This window comes from Daphnia carinata, chromosome 9 (genome assembly GCF_022539665.2).
Source record: "Daphnia carinata strain CSIRO-1 chromosome 9, CSIRO_AGI_Dcar_HiC_V3, whole genome shotgun sequence".
Lineage (NCBI taxonomy): Eukaryota > Metazoa > Arthropoda > Branchiopoda > Diplostraca > Daphniidae > Daphnia > Daphnia carinata.
In genome coordinates, this window is record NC_081339.1 from 4244519 (window position 1) to 4271170 (window position 26652).

General features: G+C 39.4%; 9 protein-coding genes and 3 long non-coding RNA genes across 15 annotated transcripts; 6 read left to right on the forward strand and 6 right to left on the reverse strand.

Moving 5' to 3' along the window:
• Positions 1-4205: 4205 nt before the first annotated feature.
• Positions 4206-8520, forward strand: LOC130688855 (nuclear pore complex protein Nup133-like). Its single transcript, XM_057511861.1, has 12 exons — positions 4206-4345; positions 4403-4530; positions 4596-4927; positions 4986-5291; positions 5357-5977; positions 6037-6347; positions 6405-6852; positions 6918-7324; positions 7403-7576; positions 7665-7878; positions 7937-8162; positions 8244-8520. Exons 1-12 carry the CDS (start codon positions 4308-4310, stop codon positions 8387-8389), a joined length of 3351 nt encoding a protein of 1116 aa, XP_057367844.1. The 5' UTR covers positions 4206-4307; the 3' UTR covers positions 8390-8520.
• An 84-nt stretch (positions 8521-8604) lies between these two features.
• Positions 8605-9168, reverse strand: LOC130688900 (uncharacterized). The gene is made up of 2 exons (XM_057511918.2): positions 8735-9168; positions 8605-8660 (listed from the first exon to the last, which is right to left on the reverse strand). The coding sequence occupies exons 1-2, from the start codon at positions 9141-9143 to the stop codon at positions 8605-8607; spliced, it is 465 nt and encodes a 154-aa protein (XP_057367901.1). The 5' UTR covers positions 9144-9168.
• Positions 9169-11127: 1959 nt separating this feature from the next.
• On the reverse strand, positions 11128-15490 carry LOC130688916 (uncharacterized). 2 transcript variants are annotated; one of them, XR_009000571.2, is made up of 3 exons: positions 15327-15490; positions 14132-14237; positions 11128-11268 (listed from the first exon to the last, which is right to left on the reverse strand). It is a non-coding gene; the product is annotated as an uncharacterized LOC130688916 (long non-coding RNA). The 2 variants fall into 2 exon arrangements; XR_009000572.2 differs by having other exon boundaries at positions 14132-14256.
• Positions 13236-14520, forward strand: LOC130688888 (aprataxin and PNK-like factor). Of its 2 annotated transcripts, none has more exons than XM_057511904.2 (3): positions 13236-13566; positions 13643-13925; positions 13997-14520. In XM_057511904.2, exons 1-3 carry the CDS (start codon positions 13381-13383, stop codon positions 14260-14262), a joined length of 735 nt encoding a protein of 244 aa, XP_057367887.1. In that variant the 5' UTR covers positions 13236-13380; the 3' UTR covers positions 14263-14520. The 2 variants fall into 2 exon arrangements, with proteins under 2 accessions (XP_057367887.1, XP_057367886.1); XM_057511903.2 differs by having other exon boundaries at positions 13238-13569.
• Positions 15044-16680, forward strand: LOC130688877 (uncharacterized). Its single transcript, XM_057511892.2, has 4 exons — positions 15044-15203; positions 15536-15669; positions 15741-16154; positions 16228-16680. The coding sequence occupies exons 1-4, from the start codon at positions 15182-15184 to the stop codon at positions 16555-16557; spliced, it is 900 nt and encodes a 299-aa protein (XP_057367875.1). The 5' UTR covers positions 15044-15181; the 3' UTR covers positions 16558-16680.
• A 387-nt stretch (positions 16681-17067) lies between these two features.
• Positions 17068-18115, forward strand: LOC130688892 (uncharacterized). Its single transcript, XM_057511907.2, has 3 exons — positions 17068-17369; positions 17429-17723; positions 17802-18115. The coding sequence occupies exons 1-3, from the start codon at positions 17166-17168 to the stop codon at positions 17912-17914; spliced, it is 612 nt and encodes a 203-aa protein (XP_057367890.1). The 5' UTR covers positions 17068-17165; the 3' UTR covers positions 17915-18115.
• Positions 17712-18900, reverse strand: LOC130688881 (FK506-binding protein-like). The gene is made up of 2 exons (XM_057511895.2): positions 18171-18900; positions 17712-18114 (listed from the first exon to the last, which is right to left on the reverse strand). The coding sequence occupies exons 1-2, from the start codon at positions 18898-18900 to the stop codon at positions 17957-17959; spliced, it is 888 nt and encodes a 295-aa protein (XP_057367878.1). The 3' UTR covers positions 17712-17956.
• Positions 18630-20340, reverse strand: LOC130688873 (retinol dehydrogenase 11-like). The gene is made up of 6 exons (XM_057511888.2): positions 20184-20340; positions 20031-20110; positions 19672-19971; positions 19377-19598; positions 19078-19285; positions 18630-19017 (listed from the first exon to the last, which is right to left on the reverse strand). Exons 1-6 carry the CDS (start codon positions 20246-20248, stop codon positions 18921-18923), a joined length of 972 nt encoding a protein of 323 aa, XP_057367871.1. The 5' UTR covers positions 20249-20340; the 3' UTR covers positions 18630-18920.
• A 276-nt stretch (positions 20341-20616) lies between these two features.
• Positions 20617-21569, reverse strand: LOC130688896 (uncharacterized). The gene has a single exon (XM_057511912.2). It carries the CDS (start codon positions 21463-21465, stop codon positions 20902-20904), a length of 564 nt encoding a protein of 187 aa, XP_057367895.1. The 5' UTR covers positions 21466-21569; the 3' UTR covers positions 20617-20901.
• A 4-nt stretch (positions 21570-21573) lies between these two features.
• On the forward strand, positions 21574-22208 carry LOC130688915 (uncharacterized). The gene is made up of 3 exons (XR_009000570.1): positions 21574-21704; positions 21768-21962; positions 22023-22208. It is a non-coding gene; the product is annotated as an uncharacterized LOC130688915 (long non-coding RNA).
• Positions 22209-22271: 63 nt separating this feature from the next.
• On the forward strand, positions 22272-22867 carry LOC132088271 (uncharacterized). Its single transcript, XR_009421692.1, has 2 exons — positions 22272-22564; positions 22690-22867. It is a non-coding gene; the product is annotated as an uncharacterized LOC132088271 (long non-coding RNA).
• Positions 22868-23407: 540 nt separating this feature from the next.
• Positions 23408-26079, reverse strand: LOC130688867 (tubulin beta chain-like). Of its 2 annotated transcripts, none has more exons than XM_059497048.1 (9): positions 25911-26079; positions 25524-25632; positions 25227-25453; positions 25039-25167; positions 24717-24884; positions 24205-24390; positions 23912-24147; positions 23687-23855; positions 23408-23624 (listed from the first exon to the last, which is right to left on the reverse strand). In XM_059497048.1, the coding sequence occupies exons 1-9, from the start codon at positions 25965-25967 to the stop codon at positions 23565-23567; spliced, it is 1341 nt and encodes a 446-aa protein (XP_059353031.1). In that variant the 5' UTR covers positions 25968-26079; the 3' UTR covers positions 23408-23564. The 2 variants fall into 2 exon arrangements, with proteins under 2 accessions (XP_059353031.1, XP_059353030.1); XM_059497047.1 differs by having other exon boundaries at positions 25227-25459.
• Positions 26080-26652: the final 573 nt, after the last annotated feature.

Consider the following 26652-nt stretch of genomic DNA (forward strand, 5'->3'; position numbering starts at 1 on the left):
ATTAAAGACGGGAGACCTTCATCTCTAAAAAAAAAAAAAAAAAGGGCAAAAATTCCCCCTCTTTAAAAAAAAATCTATTCTACCACCAATAAATCTTTTAATCGCCTATTATTAAACGATGTCTTTTGAAAGGAAACTCTGAGGAGAAATTGCAGACAACAATTCGTCTTATTCGGATGAAACAAATAAATCAGTCGGCCATAGTTTTTGTATCTCGAAATGGACGAATCTCGTTCAACTCGTTAAACAGGAAAAAAAAACGTGATTGCGATTGCACGCAAAGTTGAACACGCGAAAAAAGCTTTTTTTTTTTGAGGTGGAAAGTTGGAATTTAAGAAATAAAAAATTTGATTGTTGGTTCGATACACTTCTTGATTGGAATGTACCCAATCTGACACGAGTTGTAATAAGATCGATCAATCTCGAGGCGGGTGCTAATCACTTAAACGCTCCTGTCCCCCCCATAAAAAAAAAACCTTTCATTTTTTAAATATTAAAAAAAGGGGCAACATTAAAGAAAAGAAAAATTGGGCGTTCAATTTATTTCCCTCGACGTCACGCTTCATGACTCAAAAAGAATAATTGTGTGATTAGATTTCACGATAGATTTATGGGTCTCGGATGCTAATCTTGGACGGCCCTCTTTTTCTCCAACCCAATCTCCTACCCAACTAAAGAAGAAAAAAAAAAGCTCCTCGTAAATTCAACTCAAAACAACACAAATAATAATAAAGATTACGGCGCACATACTCGCATCGACTCCATCTCCCTCTTCATTTTTTTTGTTTCCAAAAGTAAAAAAAAAAAAACTGATTGTAACAAACCTTATATATATTATTATTATTATATTATAGCTCCCACAACATTTTACCATTAAAAGACGCCCAAAGTCGTAAACCCCCCTGCGGCGAAGTTCTTTTCTCTCTCATGTCAGTTTTGGAACCATGATGAAGTTGATATCAACCATTTTCTCTCTCTCTCAATTTTCTTTATAAAACAAAAAAAAAAAATATTTTACGATTTAAAAGAAATAACAGGCAAACTCGTATGTTGAGGCATTCATCAATAAATCAATAAGACCTCCCTCTCTTCTTTTTTTTATCGCTATCCAATTTTTCTTTTCTTTTCTTTTTTTTTTTAAGGAAAAAGAAGGTCATTTTAAAATGGATGTTGTACTAAAAACAGGTTTTTTTTTTCTTTTTAAAAAGGGGGTTACATCCACTTCGGACTTCCCCGGGAGTTTTAAAAAAAGGAAAGTAATAGATAGTCCACTCTCATTAAATTCTTCCGCACCAGCGTTTGTATGTGCCACACACACACACACACACACACATTGTAACCTCGTCTCGCTAGGGCCCAATTTTCTAATTAAATTTCTCTACTACTATCATCAATATGAGAAGCCTATACAATGTGCAACAATCCGAACTGCAATATTTCATTATCCGACTGACGGCATATTTTTGAAATGAAGAGTGAGGTGGAATGAAGAGCGCCGTTCATTTTTGAAAGTGAATGAAGTTGTTGTTTTCAAAAACTCTGATGAAAAATAAACGACGTCACGAGAAAAACGCATATTCGATTACCTAGGCACGATAACCGTGAACTTTAACCCGCAGATATCAACCCTGCCATTGATGATGAACAACAAACAAATCACGAAAGAAAATAACAAATGACGACGACCCTGACGTCTTCGCAAAGGGTGTGACTCTCATTTTGTTTCGGGTGAACTTTCAACTTTTTCACGATTAGAAAAGGATCGTCCACATTTTCCTCGAGACATTCAAATGAAATTTGATTTTCTCCCAAAAAATAATTTCAATACGAAACGTCCTTGAATCAACGATCGCATCTCTCGTTCAATTCCAATATGCCAGTCGTTAAAAATGATTTTTTTAAAAATCAGATAAAACAACATTTTAAATGTGTTCAAAGAAAAAATTGAGTTTAAAAACAGGGTCAATTCAAAAGTATTGATCGCAGTCAATGGAACTTTGTGTAAACACGGAGCCTTCAACGCCACCAGCTGATAGGAACAACACAAAACCCCTCCCCTCCCTTAAAGAAAAGGTAAACAATTTTTTTGTTTTGTTTTTTTCGTAAGTAGTCCCGGAGATGGCACGGTAGGGTTAATATTTTTTGTTTTCTTTTAAAAGGCTTTTTTTTATTTTTACTGCTCTATTTTTTTCGCCTGCTTGTGTTTTCACACCCCCTCGGGTGACGTCATCTCCTGGCATCTGGAACAACATTCACACCTCCCCCTACTAAAACATCACATACAACATTCTCCTTTCACATTGATCTTTCTCCCTCCCCCCCCCCTTTTTTTCCTTGAAAAAAAGAATAATAATAAAATCATGAAAGCAAAATGGGATTGTGTCGGGACATTGGGACGGAGGATAACGACGTGAAAGATGAGAAACAGAATCTAATAAGCCCCCCCCTCCCTTTTAAAAACCCATTTGAATGTTTGATGTTTCGATTCTACGAAAAGAACAACAAAAAGAAACTACGTTTCTAGGTCACGCAGTGTTACGAAAATCATTCCAAAATTTTACCCACCCTATCCCTTCAAAAAGCTTTTTTATCAATTTAAACAAAAATGATTAATAGATTTTTTTTTTAAGAAAGGGGGAAAAAGAAAAAAAAAGCTCCTCCCTGATCCCTGCCCTCACAATCGCCAGTCTATTTCGATAAACATCACCCTCCAAAAGTTTTTCTCGGTCGTGAGTGGAGGAATGCAGCTGTGCGGTAATCATAGAGTTAGTGAGCGACTTGTTTTTTTTTTCTCTTCTTAGCTTTTTTTTTTTAAAAAAGAAAAAAAAAGAAGGGGGAATTTTTTTAGTTGTTTTTGTTTTTTTCATTTGTAAGAAAAATAAGCACTCAAGGAAACTAATATTATCACCTCTCTTCTGGTGTTCAAATAGAAAACACATGTACGATGAAACACACACACACAGGTACCGGAAGAAAATTACTGGAAAACATTTGCATACGCAGCGGAAAATGAATATAAACTTTCATTTGCCAGAGAGAGAGGAAAGTATCAAATTTTCAAAAGTTACTATTAACATTTGAGTTATTCATCACGTTGTAGAGTGCGTGTGTGCACCGTATACCCCAAATTCGTTAACAAACCAAAAAAAAAGAGGGAGGGCGGATAAAACTAGTTGTAAAATAAAAAGACGCCCTGCAGAACATTGGTTTTGTGTTTGTGCTATCGTCCCGTTTGGGAATTGCGTCCCCCCACCTCGCTCTCGCTCGACCGCAATTACACCCAAACACGTACAGTAGGCCTCTATCACATATTAAAATCTTTCACTTACAGCCATGTGCAGACAAGGCAACAAGAAAAAAGCGGGAAAAAAAAATGGAGGGAAATAGATAACGTAATTGTTCACTTACCGGCAACGTTGGTTGAATCTAGATGACCAGTTGATTAAAAACACTCACAACACACTGGGGGACAAAAAAGAAATAACCACGCGGTGAAGATAGTAAGAAAAAAAAAGGTAATCCTCTTCAATTTTCAAGAAGGCGAATGGCCGTTGTGATTGATGAATTGGGTAGTTGCAAATTAAAGTTGAGCCAACGACACACGAGATAAATTTTTTGGTTAAAATCACGTTCTATTGAATGAAATAAAAATTTCAAGAAAAAAGGCGACTTGAAATAGCCACGGTCTTTTCTTCTTCCACCCTCCACCACTTTCGTTCTCGTTCGTTCCTGTTTTGTCCCGCACCAGTTAACGTTGGTGGGTAGGTGGGACGGTCGTGCTCGACTCTTCAACTGCAACTGACCTCGGATTGAACGATTCAGCTCGTGTTCGATTCTAGATGCCGCTGTGAGGCGCCACTGGTACCAACTTCCTAAATGTAGCTCCTCCGCCAACTAAATAGATCGAATTTATTTTTCATTTCGCTGATTTAAGTGCGAATTCATTCAAATTAAGTGGATAGTCAAATTTTGTTTAATTCTTTCCGTTTTTCGCTTACAGTCTTCAGCTTAACCCACAGATACTACGCTCAAGAATCAATTCTAGTAATTTCTTTTGATCCAATTTTTTAATACGTTCAGGGTTTCTTTTTATATTCACTAAAATCAATAATATTCTATCAACTAATGTACGAAAAGATGTAAAAAAAAAGAATGGTTTCGATTAAGCAAAAATTACCTGAATTGAAGAATAGCTTTGGCAACACTGGGCCGCCATTGGTACCGTCAGATTTATTTTAAACGTGCCAGACGACAAATGTTTCAAAATATTTGAGGTCTGGTCAAGTGAATAATAGTGAATCGAGTAAATGGATAGGAAAAATTTATTAAAAGCCGGCAGGCGAAAGTAAGATTCCACAATTCTACATATCTTTATTCCGATTGAAATTTAATTTTCTTATAGCTCGTTGAACGTCAGTTCACGATCCTTGAATGCGTCCCGCAACTTGGCTGAAACGTCCAACTATGCATTGGAGAACTTTGGCACGTCATTACCCGTGGCTGTTATTGAACTTATTGCCTCTGCTGAAAGTAATAGCTTTTATTTTGATTTGTTTCAAGCTAAAATGTCATGTTCTTCAACTCGTTTCTTTCAGGGAAAACCGAGTGCAGTGTAACACTGTCTAAGGATGGCTGGGCTTGGTTTGTGTGTGGGCGGCAATTAGTCATTTGGAAGTTCTCAAAATCGACCAGTGTGAGCTCGGCAATGACGCCATCAAGGAAATCACTAGCTGTTTCTTCTCCAAAATGCCATGAATTGACCTTACCGCCCAGTGACCTGGCACACAAATCAGATCTTGTAGCTGTTTTCTCCTCAGAGTCTGACAGTGTTCCATCCTGCATTGCAGTGTCTCCAGAGGGAACTGTTCGCTACTGGGATTCAGTTGCTCATGAAAACTTTTTTGTAGAAATCAATGCAGACCTTCAGGTAAATTTGGCCAATATTCCTTCTCAAAGCACAATGACTTACAACATTATTATGATAGGGACAAGAGTGTTATACGCTAAGTGAAGCCATGCCTTTGGGCTGCCTAGTGGCTACAACGACAGCTAGCATTTTGCTGTTGACTCCTCGGACGTCAGACGGCCGACCTAACATACAATGCAGGAATTTCAAGACGCCTCAGGGACTCTTAGGCTCCATTAGCCGGAGGATGTCGTCATTGATATTTGGCTCCATTTCCACGCATCAATCAATGGAGACACGTCTAGTTAAGCTATTGAGCCAGAGAAAAGATCGCAACACTTTGGAAGTGCAAATCCTATGCAGTCAAACGTTGCAGTATTGGCAGGTAATTGTGCTTTAAATTATGCCAACAATCCTCATCAAAATTATACTGGTAATTTTTTTTGGTAGGTTGGGGAAACAGAGCGATTACTATACCAATGCGATATTGACAAATGGGCGAGAGAGTCGCTCGTTGCGCACGTCTGGAGTAGAAGCAACGCCATCCACCAGTTGAGAGTTTGGGTCCTTGACGCTCAGGTTCACAAAAGCGAATTGGTTTTGCTGATAGCTGCCTCCAATCCCAACCTGAGTTCTCAGATCCAATATGCCTTGGCCACTCTCCCATTACAAACGAGCTCTCCGCCCACTGGATTCGAGTCATTTTGTGTCCTTAAGTTCGCCACAGACATGTCTGAAAGATCCGACTCCTCTTCCCTGGAATCACCTCCTCCTCCTCAATGTCGCTTTGTTCTGGTTGGTTCAACAGCTTACCTTTATTCGGATAAATGGATCCTGTGCGTACCATCTAACGAGCCATTAGAAGAGCCCGACCGGCTTGAAGTCCGTGCTCCGAATGAGCGTTTCCTGGGCGCAGGTGTCTTTAATCAGCGACCAGTTTTTTTCTCTACACGCCATGGTGTTCTGGTTTTACAGCCTTCTTCCGGTGGACCAAATGACAGCCAATCTTTTATTGATGAATCAATTATGGAACACTCCCACATCATGGCCGAAACGTTTGATCCCGCCCAGGTACGTCACAAGTCTTCTCAGAAAAGTTAAATAATTTCACACATTCATTTATCATTCAGGTCGAATCTACGTCATCCAAATTAAAACTAGCTTTCTTCAATTTCTGCCGCAAAAACGTTTTCGAAGCGCAAACATTGCTGGAAGAATTGTTCGCTTCCCCCACCAGTAAAGGGCAAATCGATTCTTTAATGGACCGCATGGTGGTTGAACTCAGCCAAAAGATCATCGATGACTATCCGGCTTCTGACCCTCGCTGGACGGATTCAGTCCCGGCTGGACACGAGTCTACGTTCACTACTGTGTCGTTATTAGTCCTCCACCAGTTGGAAGACAAAGTCAAGGCTCACGACCTATTCCTTACATTTCTTCGGTACAGTATGTTGATTATTGCCTCAAAGCAATAAACATAAATTTGTTTTTGTCTTAGGAACATGTCCATTTGGGGAGACTTGACAGCAATTGGTGATCGTCGTGGTGCCAAATCTAGTGCCTTTGTGCTTATGGAACACGCTGAAAAATTGCGGTCAGCTTTGGCTTTGCGTGCTCTGCACACGCCCGGATCCACGCTCATCGATACTGCCATCCGCCGTGTCCTTCAAGAACGCTCTGTTGAACAAACCAACGACAAATTGACGCAACAAGATCATTTTTACAGGCACATTTCAGCACTTGGAGATTTTTTTCCTTGTTTCGTGGATGTCGTCTGCGAAACTGTGGCCAGCATGGGCGGCTCTCCATCCGATAAAGTCAAACCGATCAGCAATGCAGCTAACTTTATCGTTGCGATGACCAACGCTGCCCGCGATTACCGAGCTCGCAATATCGATTTGTTGGAGCAGTGTGAAAACAGCTTCGAAACTCTGCCCTGGATTGCCGTAATCTTTAAATCATTTTTTGTTTTTTTTAAATAAGGTTTTTAAAAATATTTATTACCTTGCAGGCACCTGGACCCAGAAGCGTACGGTCTTCAATCGTACGGTTGTTGCATCTCCTAGTCGAAGAAGGAGTGGCTAATGCAGATGATGCTGGACTCCGAAGTAATCTTTGGAGTCAAGTTGCTAATCTAGCTGACATCTTGTTGGATGCCCTAAAGCTATACCTAGACAGTTGTGAAGAAAACAGTTCAGTTTTCGCCCAGGTGAGGCAGGAAGTCCAGTCGGAACGAAGTGCCATCTTAGATTTGTTCCTGAAGGGACGGGAATTTGATAGGGCGGCCCTCCTTGCCGAGAAATACGTCGATTTCGGCGCTTTACTCACAGTCTGCGATGAAACGATGAACGAAGACAAGTTGAGTGTCTATATTGACAAACTCGGTGACTCTGGATTCACCGAATTCGCCTGCAAATGGTATTATGTAGCCACTCTATGCTAGCCAATAATGCAGTTGACTAAAGTTTATTCATGTCGTTCGTGGTCGCTCTAAAGGTACATGCAACGCAACCAACGTGAAAAACTGCTTCGACTACGACGTCCGGAAGTCAGCACTTTCCTAGAAAACCATCCGGACATCCTGTGGGTGGATCAGTCGGAGAACGAACTTTATTTGGACGCAGCGCGTACGTTAACCAATTTAGCAAGCATGGAGAAAGATCTTTATAGGTGATATGTCTTTTTTATTCTTGAAACTTTTTTTTTTGCTTTAAGATAGCTCGTGATTTAAAGTTTTGTTTTCTTTACTATGTCACAGCCGGAAGAGGACGCTTCTTAGTTTGGCTAAACTACATCTTGTCACTGAAGAAAAGTTGGGCCCTGATCCCGAAGTCGTTCAAGCGGAACTGGAAATCGTAGAAGCCGAACTTGCTCTATTGATGCATCAAGAACAACTTCCTGCTATGGTTTTGCAAGCTTACGATCTTGATCCCAACACGATGAGAGTGTTCACTGCATCCGAATTAATCGAGGTATCATCATAAATCGATTACGCACAAACAGATAATCATTTTGTTTTCTGTTTTAAAGATGTACATTTGCGACGAGAACGTTCTGGCCAATGAGCTCGACTTCAAAAAGGCTTTGGATTTATTGAACTTCCTGGAGAATCCCGATGAAAGAGAGACTCGTCGTCTTCGGATTTGGGCACGAGCCATACTACGCGATGCCTGGACTCAGTTTGACACGGATAATGTTCTACAGTCAATCAGCGGAACGATCTTTTTTAAGATTATCGAGTTTTCTCTTGGCACTGGTACGAAAAGAAAAAGAGGGAAAAATATTTCAAGGCTATTTGTCAGTTGGCTCCTTCATTGACGATGTGTTGTTTGCGCAGGCGAAGATCTGGCCGATTTACTGCCTAACCCGGAAGAAATCCTGCAAGAACCGCAGTTATCCGAGTTGGCAAGCAATGACGTTTTCCAATTCCTCCTAAAAGCCGTCTACGAGCATGTCAATTCTCTAATGGAAGCCACTCGTTAAACATATATTTAAGATAATGATGGTTCATTTCCTACCTGTTTATTTTTAGTACGCCTTGTGTCAGTGAACAGTGTGCACCTCGCAAAACGAGGATGTTGTGAACAACAAAATACAAAAGGATTTTCATACGAGTTAAGCACGCTAGAAAAGTAGGAAAGATGAATTCGTTTCGGCGCCGTCGTGTTGTGTACCCCCCCCCCCCCCCCCCCCCCATTTTAGAAAGCAGCAGATGGTTTGTCTTGCATCAAATGCGATGTTAGATTGCCTTGCGCTGGATTTCGGGGAAAGAAAAAACAAACAACGAAATCAACATGTCTTCGAGCACGATTGATCTGCCAAACATACCGTCATTGCTGCCGCTGCAGTTGCCAAGGAGTGGCCGTAAAAGAGGACTAGTCGCATTCATACTACTACTCTTGTCGTCCGGATGGGACGGACCGAAAAGGTAAGACGTGTTCTTGGTAGTCATGGCTAGAAAACTGTTCTCATAAGTTGTTGGATTCCAGATAAAGAAATAGTACAAAGAAAGCAAAACAGCTGCTATGGAAACGCTGCAAACGTAAGCTACGACTGTAAATAATCGGATGAATTTGCTGTTTTTCTCATCTCCGGGACCACTTTTAACTCCGTTGTTTTCACCTGGCATGATAATCGTTGAATTGGCTGATTTCGAATGCAGAATTTCGCACAAACAATCACCCACACTCATTTTTGTAAATGTTCGAGTTCTAGACAAGAGAGTTTCATGAAACATTCGACAGACGAATCGATTGATAAGAACAACACAAACCACAATCAGAAAAACGAATTCGATAACTAATTGCAAATAAATTAAGAAAGAACAAGGAAAGTGAACGACTAGAACTAAGAAAGGAGTTTGCTCGAATGCCTTCACTCGACGCCTTTTAGTTTATTTACGTTTTTTATTTCTTTACCCTAAACAGGAGGAGCCATTTTAGAACACCCAACGTATCTTCATCAGCATCCTACAAGCGTGTTGACATGAAACGAAACACGAAAAAAAAAAAGGACCAGAAATAAAAAAAAGGGCAAAAAAAGAAAACAACACAATGTTTGTGTACAAGAAGCGCATGCTCAGTCGTTTCGTTCCTATAATCAAGTCGGGCTTTTTCTCTTTCCCTCGAGCCTCTTTTAAATCGCTGTCGGCTTCGATTCAATATAAAGACAACAAGGGAAAAGGTCTTCTGTCTAATGGCAAAGGTCTTACTAAACGTCCAAAATGGGCTTAACGTCCACCCGGAATCGTTCAATCTTGTCACAGCTTTAATGCCTTCTTACACTCGCATCAAAGTCTATGTAAGACTTTATAAGGAAAGGTTGGAATTGCATTTATGTTTCCGCCTTGTATAACAAAGAACGCTTTTGATTTAGACGCTACGTGGTTTTGCTACGTAAACAAAGACGAACGAGTTGGTTTTTAAAGGACGCATTGCATGAATTCCCACCCAGCATGGCGATCAATAAATGAACACTTCGAAGGCAGGGAAACAAGGTCGTGAGTTCCATATCAAGTAATAATTGACAGTTGGGACGTGACTCGGTTTATTAAATGCCGACAATTGGAAACCTTTCGTGAATGCGAACCATTTGATGAATCGGGCAATTTTAAATGAAAAGAAAAAAAACTTGATTAATTGAATGGTTCACTCTACCAAACCGATGCTGTTTTTATGGAAATGTAATGGATTTTTTTCATGAAAAAAAAAATTGCTTTGGCTGAAAGACTAACTGCTTTACAATTGCCTTGGGGCTATAATAGCCATTAACTTCTTCCGGTCAAATCAACTTTTCTCCTTAAAATGTTTTTAAATATATAGGCAGTTACTGATTTGGGATTGCAATCTTAGACGAGAGGGTCCTTTTTTTTCAGACTAAATTGTCGGCATGGGACTCATTGGGAGTACAAACACACAAAAAAAATGTCTTTTTTAAGGATTATCAAGTTCATTTTTGGCACAGATACAGCAAAGCAGTTGAAATAATAAATATTTCTCTAGAGGGCGATTACCCAGTTGGCTGCTTTGCTATACCGTTCAGAAGCAGATCGTCCATTTACGTCATCTTCATCCAGCCGGCTGTCGATAATAACGCCAGCTGCACAGCACCAAGAAAAACTACGGAAGGGATGGTCCACATTGACTTAGTGTTATTTGCGCAGCTAAAAAAGAATTCCCGTTGATTTACTACCAAGCGTCCATTCCGGGAATCATGGAGGTCAAAAACATATTTCTGCCCTCGAGCAAGAACATATTTTTTTCTTAGCGGAATAAACTCTTTGAAATCGATACACCATGGCAGACGTTCTTTTGGTTTATTCGAATCAACAATTCACGTATGGCCTCTGTCAATCGTTGCAACAAATATTTGGAATAAAATATATAACTGGCGAAAATTCGCTTTCAGAATGTATATAATACAATAGAGGGGAAATGGTTAAAGAAGAATCAATATTTATTGACTGGTTAATTGGCGACCAGCGCTAATTGGTTTACATGTTTCACGTTCCATTAGAAGTGACTCCCAACACTTCCGACGTTAGGTTGATCGGCGCTAGTCAGTCGACGATTGAAAAGGGAAGGGGAAAAAAATAATAATAGATTGTCAATCAATAAAGTCGGATTGTGTTTGTTTGTATGACAAAAGAAATTAGCCTCCAAATAGACGTACCAGTTACTGTGTGGTCGCCAATCAGATGTCGTAAAAGAGGACTAGCCGAAGTGGAATAGCTCGATAATTGGGAACGAGATGACACAGTATAGGCCGAATTGGGCTCTTGAAATGCGGCGTGATTGGAACGAGGATCGGGATCCCAAAGGAAAATGTAATAAAGCGAAAGCATTACAGCCGCACCGGAAACACTACAAAAGTAGGCGATAACAGTAATTAATCGGATAAATTTGTCGTTTCGATTTTTGGCCGCCGCCGTTTTATTTTCCGGACTCGCTTCGCCCGAACCGCCTGCTCCCGCTTCCATTTTGCGGTAAACTTGTCTTCCAACTAATCCGCTTCCAGCGAAATTTAAAGTCCCTCCCAAACACAGTCCGCTGCACAACATACACACACACACACAAATCAAGCGCCCGTGTCTCCACTTCTCTGGAAATACCCGTCAAATGTAGTGGAAAGAGAGAGAGAGAGAGAGAGAGAGAGAGAGAGAGACAGAGAGAAGGACAGTGTTTGGACACCCGACTCCGTCTGTGATGCAAGCTGAAATGGCCACGAAACTTGCTTTACTTTCACAATATTCCCGACCGAGGAGGAGCCATTCGAAGGCACAAAGGCGCACCTCGATAACACACAGACACATAAAGCCTTTTCAGCGCATGCTAAATCTTCTTTTGTGCAATCTACGGATCTTTCAAAACGAAATTCTGAATATTGATGCCCGCACGTGCATCCCAGGGTTTTGGGGAAAAAAAGGGAAACCAATGCAAACTGGGAAATAGTCGCCTGCCAGTAATGGGATTTGAATGACGACCAACTCGCGCCGATTCGCAATCCTATAAAGCGCGCCATCGCTCTTCCGGTATATCCCTAATCTAGTTAAGTAAACGAATGCCACGGATCGAGCCTAGCAACAAAAAAAAAGACAAGCCTAATATTTCATTTTTTTTTTATCTTAAAAAATGGAGATCCCCTTCGTTGAAGCGAATGATTGCCATAGGATGTTTTTATGGCAAAAGTGTGTATAAAGAAAAAGACAAAACATAAATAGAACTGAAGAAAAAACAAAATTTTTAAAAATATTTTTCTTTCGTTCTTTCAGCACGATCAATAAGCACACTTGACACAGACATCGGGGTCGACATATTCGATCTAGTGTTATACATCGACACCATGGTTCGTGACTCTTTGGTCCCCAATCAAAATGGAAAACATGTGTAGACGGTCCCTCCCCTATATATGTTGATATCAAGATGCTCGTATATCTGTCGCATGTGTCACTGCATTCTAGATATTATGGCTTACTGATATACACTCTCCATATCGGAGACTTTCTGGAGCAACGTCTTACTTTTGCCGGATGCGCAAACGAAAATAACTCTTGGCGTTGACGAAGATGTATTTGATTAGTACACATCCTTCCTCATTTTCTCCTAACGCAATGGTATAGCTTCATTTATCGAGTTCTGTTGATGGCCATTCTTTTAGGTTACCGACCCTATAAAATGAAGACGCCAAACAGGCACGAATGAGACCCTCGCCGGTGCGTATCCATAATATCGATCGTGTTCTACTACACCGTGGATGAACACTTTGGACCCTCACACACGCGATAATCTTTCAAGAGAAACTGTAAGGAAAAGAATAGACTTTTTTCGAGGTCATTGAGAAGAATTCGAGTGTAAAAGAGAGAAAGAAAAAAAAAGCTATTGGCAAAAAAAGACGATTTCATCTCACCAGCAGCTCATTTATACTTTGAGAACAGAACAAATCCATTGAGATCCGCAATCGGAATTGCTGATTTTCGAGGACTTCTGCCCCTTCTTTTCTACGAATACGATTTTTCACGTTCTTGGACGAGTTACGAACCGGGTGGCGCCCTAGGCATTCTCATGCCAATCAGTCAGTGACACATTCCGCTCAACTTGATACGGCTTCCTTCATTGGTGTGTCTTGTGGATGACGTCCAGCAGACAATCCAATTATGTCTGGCATTGTGCCGCATAATAATATTGACGATGAGTTCAAACAGAACTCTTCAGAATTACATATGTAGCCTATCCTGTCATACCTTTGCTAACAACCTATTCTTTGAAGAAAAGGGAAACAACTCCGTTTAGAATCGTATTTTTCCTATACTTGCAGATTTTTGTTTATTTTGGGAAAATCTTGGGGATTCCTTAGCTATCGATATGTGTGGTTGCGGCACGATCAATAGCTAATCATCGACTGCTATTCGTTTTTAAAAACCATAATAGTGTGCGGTACAGATATACATCGTATTCAACTTGTATCTTTGATTCAAAATGGAAATTAAAAAAGAACCTGAAGAGACAAAGGAAGCTGAGAAGCAGGGGGAAAGTCATGAAGGGGACGATAGAAAACTACCAGCTTGGATGCTAACATCAGATGAAACTACAACCGAAAACGAGGAGGGTCCCAAAAGCCCGCCGCCTAGCAGAGATGAAAAAGACTCGGATAAAACTGAATCAGTTGTACCTTAATAATTTGCAATTACATCTTTTTCAAAAATTTTGATGACTTTGCATTTTTATGGCCTTTCTATAGGAGAGTACATCAGAGAATAAGCGAGTTGCTTGCAAGTATGGAGAACATTGTTACAGAAAAAATCCTATGCACAGAGAAGAGTTCAGCCATCCAGGAGATGATGACTACAGTCCAGCTCCCATTAAAGAGGAAGATGGTACTCAACAAGATGGTAACGATAACAGGCCTGAATGTCAATATGGTACTTCGTGCTATCGACAAAATCCACAGCACAAGAGAGATTTCAAGCATACCCAGCCACCATCTACAGATGAGCCAGCAACAAAAAAGCCTCGCAAGACAGGTTCCCTATTTTTCATTAAAGACATTGTTCCCTGTACAAAGATAAGATATTTTTGCCTTTTACTCTAACAGTAAAAAGAAGGCGCCTTTCAGAAGCAGATTACGAATCAAGTGGCGAAAACGAGTATGACCTCAGTGACCCTTTCATTGATGATAGTGAAGCGGATGAAGAGAATATTGAAGACGAAGGTGATGAAGATTACGTACCTGATGTTGATGACGAAGTCGATCAAGATCTTTTGAAAGACGATCAGTGGAAGGCGTCAGCCGATGATCCCCCAGAAGTCTTGGAGCTGCTGAAGGATGCTAGAGACTATTTGAGAAACAAAAAACTGTAAATAACATTTCCATTTTATCATGATTTGCATTCTCATTTTTAAAAAGTCGTTAAATATCATCATTGCTCGTAATTGTGTAACTGAACTTTCCCAATGATGTGCCTTTCCCAAAAATATTTTATGGATATCTTTTGCTGTATTGCTGTTCGATTTTCCCGCTGTCTCTATTCTGTACATGAAGGGTTTTACCTTCTCATTTCATTAATTTTTACTACTAGTGTTCAACAATCGAGTTCAATATATCAATCAAAAATAAAATTTCTCTTTCATTCGTAACGCGAGAGGGCATATGTGGCGAACTGCGAACGCTTATCTGCCATCCTTTTTAAAGAAAAGATGGTATCTAAAAAGCACTAGCCATACAAAGTTACTGATAAAAAGTTAAAAAAAAAGACCTTTGGAAAGGCATGAACTGATGCATGGCTTCTATGTATCAACATGATTATTTCAGAACAATTGAAAACAGTAATCAATCGATTCACATGTTTAGAACAACAATTAAATGACGCAAATGTTTTTGTACAAAAAATGATGAGTACACACAGGGCGAATATTTGGCCAGTAACTCTTAAAAAATCATGAAAAAGAACTTTAAAAAAAGAACTTAGACGAGGTCAATCATCAAACCACGCCTTCCCTTCGATTTAGCGGCAACTGAACCCTGTTGAACTATGGCTAACAATGGAAATAAGGAGAGGAGTATGGTATCCCCGCCCTTACACACAAAAAAAACCTTTCAGGATAGATGGCAATCGACCATTAAATCAATCAGTCAAGTGCAATACTGCTGACTTCCAAGTAATCTACTCTTGGCAAGTCGATGCTAGGAAAAGTTAAATAACGCTGGCCTGTGTTTGCTAACTCTTTAATTAACAGAGAAATCCCCCTGGTTGTTACAAAGGATACTTCTTTTATCAAAATGAATCGTAACGGCCAAAAAAGTAAGTTTTTTTTTTACAAAAAATCGTCTAGATCTGGTACACAAAGTTACACGATTTTCATCATTTTATCATGTTTTAGTTACAGTTAGGGCATTTTTTTATCAAATTAAATGTAAGACGTACCTGATTGATGGCCGCCTAGTCTGAACACGTGTTCGATCGCTTGCATCTTGTTCCCACAGTCACACACTCACTCACAGACACCTGTAGACTGCCATGTTTGATCGTCGACTGTTCTAGAAATTCCTAAATTTTATATTTGGCAGCATGGCCTATGATTTTTAAAATTACTTTATTAAGCTTTTGCCAATTTATTCATTTGTTTTTTAAAGGACCTTTACAGAAGAGACTTTCCTTTGACGTTATTAATTGGCTCAAACAGCTATACTCTATCAATCCTTACCCTGATAGATTTCAGTATGGAACTATGGCTCTACACTGCAAAATAGATGCAGTGCGCGTTCAAGTATAATTACAATTGCATATTATTGGTTTCACTTGACTATCAGTTGCTATTTTCAATTATGCTGTGAGCAGAAGTGGTTTGCAAGTCAACGGGCTAGTGATTGGCGTAGAGGACGTTTATGTCGAAGTTGTCGATATTTCAAATCTCCATTGGCAACAGAAGAACTTCATAAACTTAATCCTAACTCGCGCCATTGCGTTTTGCTGACAATGCCCCAGTATCTTCAAAACATTGCTAACCTAACTGGAGTAACACTGGCTCGTTCAACTCTTCCATCAACTACAGAAGAGCTTGATATCGCGAATAATGTGAGAGCGAGAACGTTTTTTTCTTCCTCAGCACCTCCATTTACTCAGCCATTGGAACACCGACCTCATACTTACCATCAGCAAATCCAATACAGCCCGGCAGCGATACCAAGCCAAATGCACGAGCAACAACTTGTCAGAATGATGCCTCATCAGCTACCATATTCAAGCCAAATGGTACATAATTTATTATTGACATGTGGACACAAAGTAATGAATTGCTTTCTTCTTTAATAACGGTTAAATTCAGAGGCAGCATTGCTATCAAATCAATGAACATGTACCTTTCACCGGCATACAGGGAGCTAATGTCGGGAACAATGGCTGTTTTACCGACTCATTTTATGGCCAAAACTGTTCACCCCAAACTTACCGGTTATCGAGTCGAAGTAGCCTCATAGTTTCACATGCCTGGATGCCAATGGCCGCGCCTTTAGCTACAAAGTCGAAAAACAACGATTTTGTACAAGAAAATTCTACTTTCGATGCTGAAGTGTCTGTTGAAGATTCTTCTCAGATCATTTATCCGGATTACATGGACTTCCCCCATTTCCCTCGTCCCACAACAATGTTAACATGAAACCATTTTAAAGTTTTTTTTCAGACGGCTTTTTCATATGTTCTAAATACTGTTCCGCAACTCAATGCAGTTCATTTTTACGTTGTTTTACAGTTATGTTCTCGTTTTTTTACATGTGCCCTTTTATCCAACCAAGATTTCTTTTTGCCAAAAAACTTGACGTTTATGCGCTCGAACGGTTTTACTCACCAAATACACCGATCGTATACTGAACGTCAAAAATTCGTCATCCAAACGTCAGCCAATTTTGAAATGACGACGAACCGATCAATCTTCTACGGCGTTTATGACCTGTGGTTATACTAATTAATTTTGGCATTATTATTGAACTCGTTCGTATAAGTTGATTACAAAATTGTTTCTTAAAGTTAAACTTAGGTAGATAAACACTAAAGGTCTTTATCTATGCTTTCTGATTTGAAGAAATTTACCACTCGGCGACTGCAGAAAAATTTGGCAACACGGCAGAAGTCTAAGCCAATCGCAGCATACCTGACCACTACCACCTCTGCAGCAGACGAACTGGTGGCTGTCAACACGCGTCAAGAAACTGGAAAAAGAATTTGAAAAACGCGTTATCAAAAAAAGCATAAAAAAATATAATTTAAATGTCCAGCAGTGAGAGTGAATCATCACACGATGAAAATTCGGCTGAGGCTGTACCAGTAAAGTCCAATTCTAATAGCAACTTTCAAAACGATGTCGTATTTGATACTGGACTGGTTCCCTTGAAAATGTGTCCTGCATTGCTAACTGCAGAGGAATTGGCTTCTGATGATTACGACTGTTGGATGGTCACACTTCCTGCCTCGGTATTATTAAAATAGTAGTGAACCCGTTTGTATTTTAAATTATCTTTACCATTGTTTAGCTGGATTCAGAGAAGCTTTGTAATCTTGAGCTCTCCCTTGCAAAATCAACAAAATTTAAAATTGAGAAAGATAAATGTGAATCCATTGTTCAACAGAAAAGTGACATAAACACATTTGTCCTGCCAGACAAGAATGGCACAATGAAGTTTGTTGCAAGGGAGACAGTTGGAACAATATCTATTGTGAAAAATGTCAGTCTGAAAACCAGAAACATGCAAACAAGAGACTTTCAAACCAAGAAAATCATCGACTTACCCCAAGGTCTTAAAAGAAGGCATCCCATTTATGGGAAAGGTAAGGTGGCAAAATTTTATTACCTTTGAACTCTTCTAAATAGTTTTATTTCTGGAATATTACGCAACTGTGCTGCAGACCTAGAAGGTATAATGTGTCAAACATCTGGACTCAAGAAACCTAAAGAAGAAATCCTAGAAAATAGCCAACACACAGTGAAAGAAAAGAAGAAGAGGAAGAGAACTAATTAAACATTTCTGATTCATCCAATGGTGTCCCAAATATTACAACTTTCAATTGAAAAACTTTTTTATTCCTTGTGCAAATGTTTTCTCCTGTTCTTTGCAGGCAGCAAATACTTGTCTTTCTAAAGTCCCAATGGCTTTATTGGTAGGGTCCAGTGTCAATCCAATTTTAACCACATCAAAACAATCTTGGAATTGCTTTAAACCTTTAAATCGGAAACGACATTTTAAAGAAGTAGGTACAAAAACATAAAAAGCTTACCAAAAAGCGCAGATGCCTTCCTATAAATAGCTTTGAGATCGGTTGGTGTCCTCTCTAAGACTTGATCACACAGATATACAACATGTCTGTCATGAGACACCGCTAACTGACAGGCAGCTAAATTGTTATACATGGAGGCCACGAGAGAGGTAATGTCGTCTTTGAGGCGAATTGTTTCTTCATCTTTGTTTTCTGGGTTGCGGGCCAACTCATGCGTAAGCCGCACTTCCAAGGGAATCAATAATTTTAATGCTCGTCCAAAAAAGTAGAACGAATCAATAATTCGTTTTCCTCGATATAGAGAAATACCCTGCTCTTTTAGTTGTTTGCTCACTGTGATCACTTCTGCCCTATCCCAGCATGGCATCGTAGGGGCCTGCGAAACTATTTCATCTAGGTAGAGCTGAAACCCAAGCCACTCTCCGTTACGTGTCTTAGCACGAAATTGACTCACTTCACCTTCGTCCATTAGTTGTACACACAATTCAAGAATTCTTGTCCATTCATCATTGCCAAAACCGATGCGGAACAGAGACAAATTTTCTGTAGTATTTTCTTCTGGTAAAAGCACCGAATCTTCTTGATCTGAACCCAATGGAAATTTAATTACTTTTCCCATTATTTCACTCCAAAATCGTGGTCGCTTCCCTTCATTTCCTTTCTGAATAACTTTTTTCAGCAAGCCTTCTTTGAGTTGAATCCAGTCAAATGCCATTTTGGAGTTTTCCATTTCCACTCAGAAAGCGACAACTAGACCAGCCCTGTCCAAAGTCGGCTACAGTCATAAAGCTGCTTTGATAATTCGGCGTTTTGTGACAGATTCGAAGGGGTTTTGCAAACCAGATCTCTAAATTGTTTAAAGTATTAGCGGTTAGCTACTTCAGTAAATATTGATAAATTTCTTTACGAGTAATAAAGTCCGGTTTCCTTGCTCATGTGCGGAGACACGGCACAGTGAAGCACAGTTTGTGCTCCTTGAAATGGAGTGCGAACGACTATATAGCGAATTGGTCTCTGAAGAGCTTTTAGAATGGGGTTTTGCAGGAAAGGAAAATGCCTGTAAATGGACGTCTCCACTGAACCAGGGTCTACGCTGTAAACGTTTATGTTTCGTTCTGCGATACAAAAGAATGGAATCGTCAAAAACGAAGATTCAATTAAAACTTCTGAATGTAATTAAACCTCTATATTCATATAAAAAATTACCTTTACAACGTAGAGCGAGATTCTTACTATACAACAACAGGCATAACTTTGAGCTGGCGTAACTCTGAAATCTCGCCGATGATCCAACAGCTTCTGGATCAAAGGTAGCAACCGTCTTCACGTCAAGCGATTTAGCCAAAAAATGAGCCGCTGATGATAGAAATATTACGCGGCTAGTAGCTGCTAACGTTGGTAGCAATAACTCAGTTAAAAGAAAATGACCTGCAATAGGATGTTTAGAAAAATTAATTATTGACCTATCTGATACACTTTAGATCTCCATTTAGAAACCTACCCAAATAGTTTGTCTGAAATGTGACATCAAACTTATCTACAGTTTCACTGGGAGGATGGAAAAAAACTCCAGCATTGTTGATAAGTAAGTCAATCGTGGAACAAGTTTGTTTCACATGCAACACAAACTTACGAATGGAAGCAAAATCATTTAAATCCAAGTGCTTGCAATAAATCTTGGGATTCTTAGTTGCTGTCCTTAAATAATTTTGAATGACAATACCCTCATCACTATTTCGTGCGGTGAAGATAATGCTTGCCCCCCTATTGGCAAGCAGTTGTGCAACAACTAATCCAATACCTATTGTTTAAAATGATTCTTTAGCATTTTATTAACACAATGAAAATAAAAACACGTACCAGACGTTGCCCCAGTTATCACTATAAGCTTATTATCGAGTCTTGAAAAACAACGGCAAACAGGACCGCCACAGCGTTTTCTGAAAATTTGGAAACAGATGAGTCCAATTTAACTACGTTTCATTAATTAAAATCTCATTTTGATTACCTTACTTAAAATAGTAAAGGATGAATGCCGCACCCAGACAAGTTGCCGATTTCAGCAAAGTCCACTTCATATCTTAGAAAACTAGTAAAATAATTGAACAAAACGCAATTTTGAAAATACGCCGACGAGACAAGCCGGTCAATGGCTGACGGTAACTCTACAATGTTGCGACACGTCTGAATGGAATCGGGTTGTTCACTTGTTCCGTTTTTCGACAATTTGTATTTTGAATTAGAATAAAAAATTAGAAAAAACACTTAGCGGAAATAGAAGCAATAAAACTAGAAAATTTTTTATGATTTTGTTTATTTACATATAATGTAATAGACAATTAAATCTAACACTGTTGGCGAAGCGAAAAATGCGTTTTTTTCAGGTAACATGAAGAAGGATAAAGCATAAAGGCTATAAAAACTTCATGAACAAAAAGATAACTTGTAAAACAATTACACAGACTAGTTCTCAAGGAAACGATTTGTTGAAATTGCAACCACAATTTACAGAGAGCTATAATTACTGCAGATGCACTACCAGGACGACACCATGAAATACTTTTGATATTGTAAAGTGTTGTGCTGGAACATCTTTGGAGATGACTGTTGAATTGAGATGTGACACATTTACTAGGGCCGATGATGTTAGACACATAGTATCTCTGTTACAAAAAATGGACTTGAAACAAATGACTCATGAGCTATTAACAGTTTTTAGATGTTATTAGGTTTACTGGCCCTGCTGCAAACCATTGAAAATGTGACTGATTTTCTTATTTTCTGGATTGTTCAGGAGATCTTTCAAAAAGAGTTTTGTTTCCTCTTTTAGATTTTCCAAATCTCTATGGCTTTGCTGATTTTCTCGAATCAATGCAGCTGTTCGCACTGCCACATCATAAAGCCCACTCTCCTTTAACATTTCAGTTGTCCTCGACAAACGCTGTTTATTGCTGTTGCCAAGTGCTTCGTCATTTGAGTACTCCTGTTGTTGGTTTTGTTGCTGAGGTTGAGACTGATTGGAAGATGAAATATTTGAAGTGTGAGAAGAGCAGCTAAGATATGGATCAAACGAATTTATTGACGATGTTTCAAAAACATCTTCAGACTCAGGAAAAATATCTTTCTTATATCGTTTTGACGGCAAAGTTTCAATAACTACGTAATCAGGTCTTGACTGACGCTTGTTTGCGCTTTTCAAATGCTGTGCAATTGAACTTGTTTGAGCAAGCTTTGTTTGAGAGTTGATATTGAAAGATTCCATTTCTTCTCTGTTAGCCATAACGTGAGAAAACATCTTTGTTTTATACGTAAGCTACTCACGTTTTCAACTTTTTAAAGCACGTTTGACAAGTTAGAGGATAACGAGTGAGGCAACATCTGCTTTAAAACAACAATGCAGACGGGTTTCTGTTTAGCCATAAAAAGGTGAATGTGTATAAAACACCAACAGTCAAGTGTATGTTGACACATGGAACCTCTGGAAACCAGTATAATTTGATAACATACAAAAAAAAAACATTCGAATCTCTAAAGGTACTAACTCAGATAAGAAATGTTAACGAAAATATCAATAATTTAAACGCTGAAAATCTTCAGAATGAGCTATACGATTGCAGCACACTTCAAAGGAAGAGAACCAACAGAACAGTTTGTCAAATCTATTGTTTTGTCAGAAGATAATGGAGTAAAATCAGTATTGACTACTTCACTTGAGAAGTTAAAAAAAAGAAGTCAATACTTTTTTGACAGAATGCATTGAAAAAAATAGAAAAGAATCATCTGATGCTCAAAGTACATATTTAATGTTTGAAAAAATTTAAGAGTGTGTCTAATGGTACATAAACTATTTAGATATTCCGACAATTGATGAAGAAGAATTAGATAGTGAAGAGGAAACCATCAGTGAAGATCATACATCTCTAAGACCAAATAAGGTTCCTAAGTTGGTTTAGTGCCTGGCAATCTCTTTCTTATGTTCTCAATGGCTAAATGGTGTGTAATGAAAGAAAAATTGAAATATAGACACATGATTCTCTGTATTTTTATTAAATTTTTTTTTCCTTTTTTATGCTTGAAAAGATTTCCAAGTACACACTTTTCTAGTACTTATTTGGGCAATTCAGCAACACAGGGAAGGGACAAGAAAGAGGGAGCCACTGGTAACAAGCGACGGATATCTAATTTACATTTGGCAACGTTGATCGTCCATTTTATCCGCCATTCTGTGGGATTCTTCTTTCGGCTAGGCACGTACATCAAAATATCCTAGTTTTCCAAAAATGTTGGGCGCTCGCAAAGTTGTTTCCTTGACGAAATCCCTCGCCGGAACAAATGGATTCCAACTGCGAACATCAGCCATTTCTGGCCCTGCACGCGTGAAAGTCCCTGCTGCGGTACGTACAACTTCTTAAATACTGACCAGCCAACATACATATTCTATTGTTTGACCAATCGAGTTTCTTGTTTGTCACTACATTGTTATAGAGTGAAACATTTAAAATGTAATTTCGTATTACAGGAAAAGGCTTTCCTAGGATTGCTTATTGTAGGAGGTGTTACATTCTTCCCTGCTTGGGTGCTGGCGCATATCGCCGAATATCGAGGAGCTGCCGATGAATAACATCTTTATTCCTTCCTCAATGTTGAAGCTGTAGAACGTGTAAATGAATGGCCTAAATATAAAAGCTCTCAAAGTATTGAATTTGTTTCTTATTGGAAAAAATAACTGAAACAAGGTATGCAACCAACAAGTTACACAAAGTGCACAAGCAGTTTTAAATAATTTTAAACAAAATATTTTTTAAAAACTGCATTTACACTACATTTCCGCAGTAACTTAACTGATGTACGTAAAATTATGGTTAAAAATGGTAAAAATTAATGGTAAAAAAATGGTTAAAAAATAAAGCTAACAATATTGGAACTAGTTTAAGTGTATTTTCAAAGTGTCTTAATTATAAAACTCCTAAACCTTCGGTTAATTTTTAAATAAACAACCAGATGTGAAAACAAGAAATTGGGCTTCCAAAAACTTTTATTCATATTGTTCATAAGGATACAACTCGCAGGAAATCCAGATTTACGACGCAGACAAATGGAGTAGAAGGGTGGCGGTTAAAACCCAAAAGAAGCAAGCAATGTTGTCTTAATCATTTGGCACCGGAATGCTTCAACAAGACTCCAAGGTTACAATTAAAATTTTCATAACATTAGTTTGCTAAGAAATTTTGCCAATTAACTTTAAAAATTTAGCATTCAACTGTTTCATAAAGAATACAGCAACTGGTTTCAATTGGTGCAACTAATAACAGTCTCCCCAAATTACTGCGTCCACTCTGGCAATTCCCCAATCAAACTCTCAAGTTTCGTTCACGCATTGAAACTTGCTTTCCCTTAAGCGGTCTCCTCCTCTGGGTTGTCATCCTCCACAAACTCACCATCATCGACAGTAGCTTCCTATAATTTTGAAAAATTTGACGTTAAACAGTAACGAAAGAATAAAAATGCCTCGTAATTTCCTGGTATTGTTGATATTCAGAGACGAGGTCGTTCATGTTGGACTCGGCCTCAGTAAACTCCATCTCGTCCATGCCCTCACCAGTGTACCAATGGAGGAAAGCCTTGCGCCTGAACATAGCAGTAAACTGCTCAGAGATACGCTTGAAGATCTCTTGGATAGCAGTCCTATTTAAAAAAGAAATTAGCAATAATCGATATGTTTTACAACAAAGTTAACTTACGAGTTGCCGATGAAAGTGGCGGCCATCTTGAGTCCCCTGGGTGGAATGTCGCAAACGGCTGTCTTAACGTTGTTGGGAATCCATTCAACGAAGTAAGAAGAGTTCTTGTTCTGAACATTCAACATTTGTTCGTCAACTTCCTTCATGGACATGCGGCCACGGAAGATGGCAGCAACAGTCAAATAACGACCATGACGGGGGTCGCAGGCGGCCATCATGTTCTTAGCGTCGAACATCTAAAATCCCCTAAAGTTAATTAAGCGGTCCAGAATTATTGGAAGATTATTTCGTACCTGTTGAGTGAGTTCTGGGACGGAAAGTGCGCGATACTGCTGAGATCCGCGGGCAGTGAGGGGCGCGAAACCAGGCATAAAGAAATGGAGACGAGGGAAGGGGACCATGTTAACGGCCAATTTACGCAAGTCAGCGTTAAGCTGGCCTGGGAAACGAAGACACGTGGTCACTCCGGACATGGTGACCTAAAAATTCATGCCCCAATGCAAAAAATTAAAAACCGACGAAAAATTCGAGCCTGAATTTGATCTCAAATTGTTCGTTAGCCCTTAACAGCACAACGCATCGTCCTGCATACTCACAGACACGAGATTATTCAAGTCACTGTAAGTTGGGTTTTCCAACTTGAGCGTTCTGAAGCAAATATCGTAGAGAGCTTCATTGTCGATGCAGAACGTCGAATCCGTATTTTCAACGAGCTGGTGGACCGATAAAGTGGCGTTGTAGGGTTCTACAACCACTTCCGATACCTAAAACCACAGTGGAGAAAAAAAGATGAAAAATGACTCACCGAGACTAAATGGTTGAGGTCGCCATAAGTGGGAGAGGTTAATTTAAGGGTGCGGAAGCAGATGTCATAAAGCGCTTCGTTGTCGATACAGAAGGTTTCGTCGGTGTTTTCGACCAGTTGGTGAACGGAGAGGGTAGCATTGTAGGGTTCCACCACAGTATCAGACACCTATACCAACACCAGACGACAAACACGTAATTGAACAAATTAATAAAGCAGTAATCACACAACTAACTTAAATTCTATCCTCTAGCAGTGATAGACAACATACCCACAAATGCACCCCAAAAATTAAAAGCACAAATTAGGCAACCATAATTACTTTAGGAGAAGGAACAACTGAGAATGTGTTCATGATGCGGTCTGGGTATTCTTCTCGGATTTTGGAAATGAGCAAAGTTCCCATGCCTGATCCGGTACCACCTCCCAAGGAATGAGCAAGCTGGAATCCCTATTTAAAAAAATGGCCTCATTAAGAAAACAAAAACTATGTAAATTAATGGGGCATACCTGAAGACAGTCACAGTTTTCGGCTTCTTTGCGAACGACATCGAGAACCGAATCCACCAACTCGGCTCCCTCGGTGTAGTGACCCTTTGCCCAGTTATTGCCAGCGCCACTCTGACCGAATACAAAATTGTCTGGTCTGAAAATCCTTCCATAAGGTCCAGAGCGGACTGAGTCCATAGTGCCAGGCTCCAAGTCAACCAGAACAGCACGGGGAACATACTTTCCGCCTGAACCTCACCAAGCATACACGTGAGGAATTTTATTTCAAAGTCACACATAAAAAACTTAAATACTTACTTGAAGCTTCATTGTAATAAACATTGATTCTTTCAAGTTGAAGGTTGCTGTCACCAATGTATTTGCCCTCTGGATCTACGCCATGTTCATCGGAAATGATCTCCCAGAACTAAGATAACATCAATAAGATTAACGACAAATTCTTTACATACGCAATACATCAAAAGGTTTCACTAAGAAAACTGGTCTCAACCGGCACCGCCTCGTGGAGTGAATCCGACTTGCAACCGCGGGTTGGGTCGGCACCCAGGGAGGGAATGGGTGTGGTTAGGCTGTAACACGTCAGCGGCCATTACGCCGGCAACGGCACCCATACACCCAAACCGTCAAAAGGGACATTTTTCCACAACAGAATCAGATTTGGGCAATGACAAGAAAACAATTTACCTTAGAACCGATCTGGTTACCGCATTGACCGGCTTGGAGATGGACGATTTCGCGCATGTTGATGAATTAATTGGATAAATGGACTTTGTAAAGAAGATTGAAATAGCCGCGAAGTCAGGTACTTGCAACAAGGACCAGACAAGACGAACGCTTTAGACTGAATGACAAACCCAACGTTCTTCCACTAACAATCGTCGAAGTTGTGGCCGTGATTAAAGTATCGTCTAGCCAGCTAGACAGTATCGATTGTTGGAAAATCAATAACAAAATTGCGAAATTGGATGATTCTGAATCTGGAACGGATGGAATGAAACTTTTTTATTATCCATATCCATAAGATTTAACCCAATTGAATCTCATCGTCTATTTAAATCTATAAAAGTAAAAAATACTAGCAGGTTTTACAACTATAGAATCGATTGAATTATTCGATTACGATAGTGAATTTTCGCGCCTTTTTTGGTCATGGCTCTTCAGTTTCCCCTCCCATAAGGGCGAGTTTCTCTTCTCGCTCTATTCGAAACCATTACACACTTTCATCGTATGTGATCATATTCTTTAATAATGAGCAACATTCAGCTATGATTGTCAATTAACCTAGAAAACATTTCCATAGAAGAAAGACCAGATAGTTGGAGACCTTTCTCTCTCGATTGTTTATATCTATTCGTTGTTGATGAATCGCGAGTCGACGACCTTTGAAATTCAAGATGGCTTTCGAGCATTACAGCATTGACTCCCG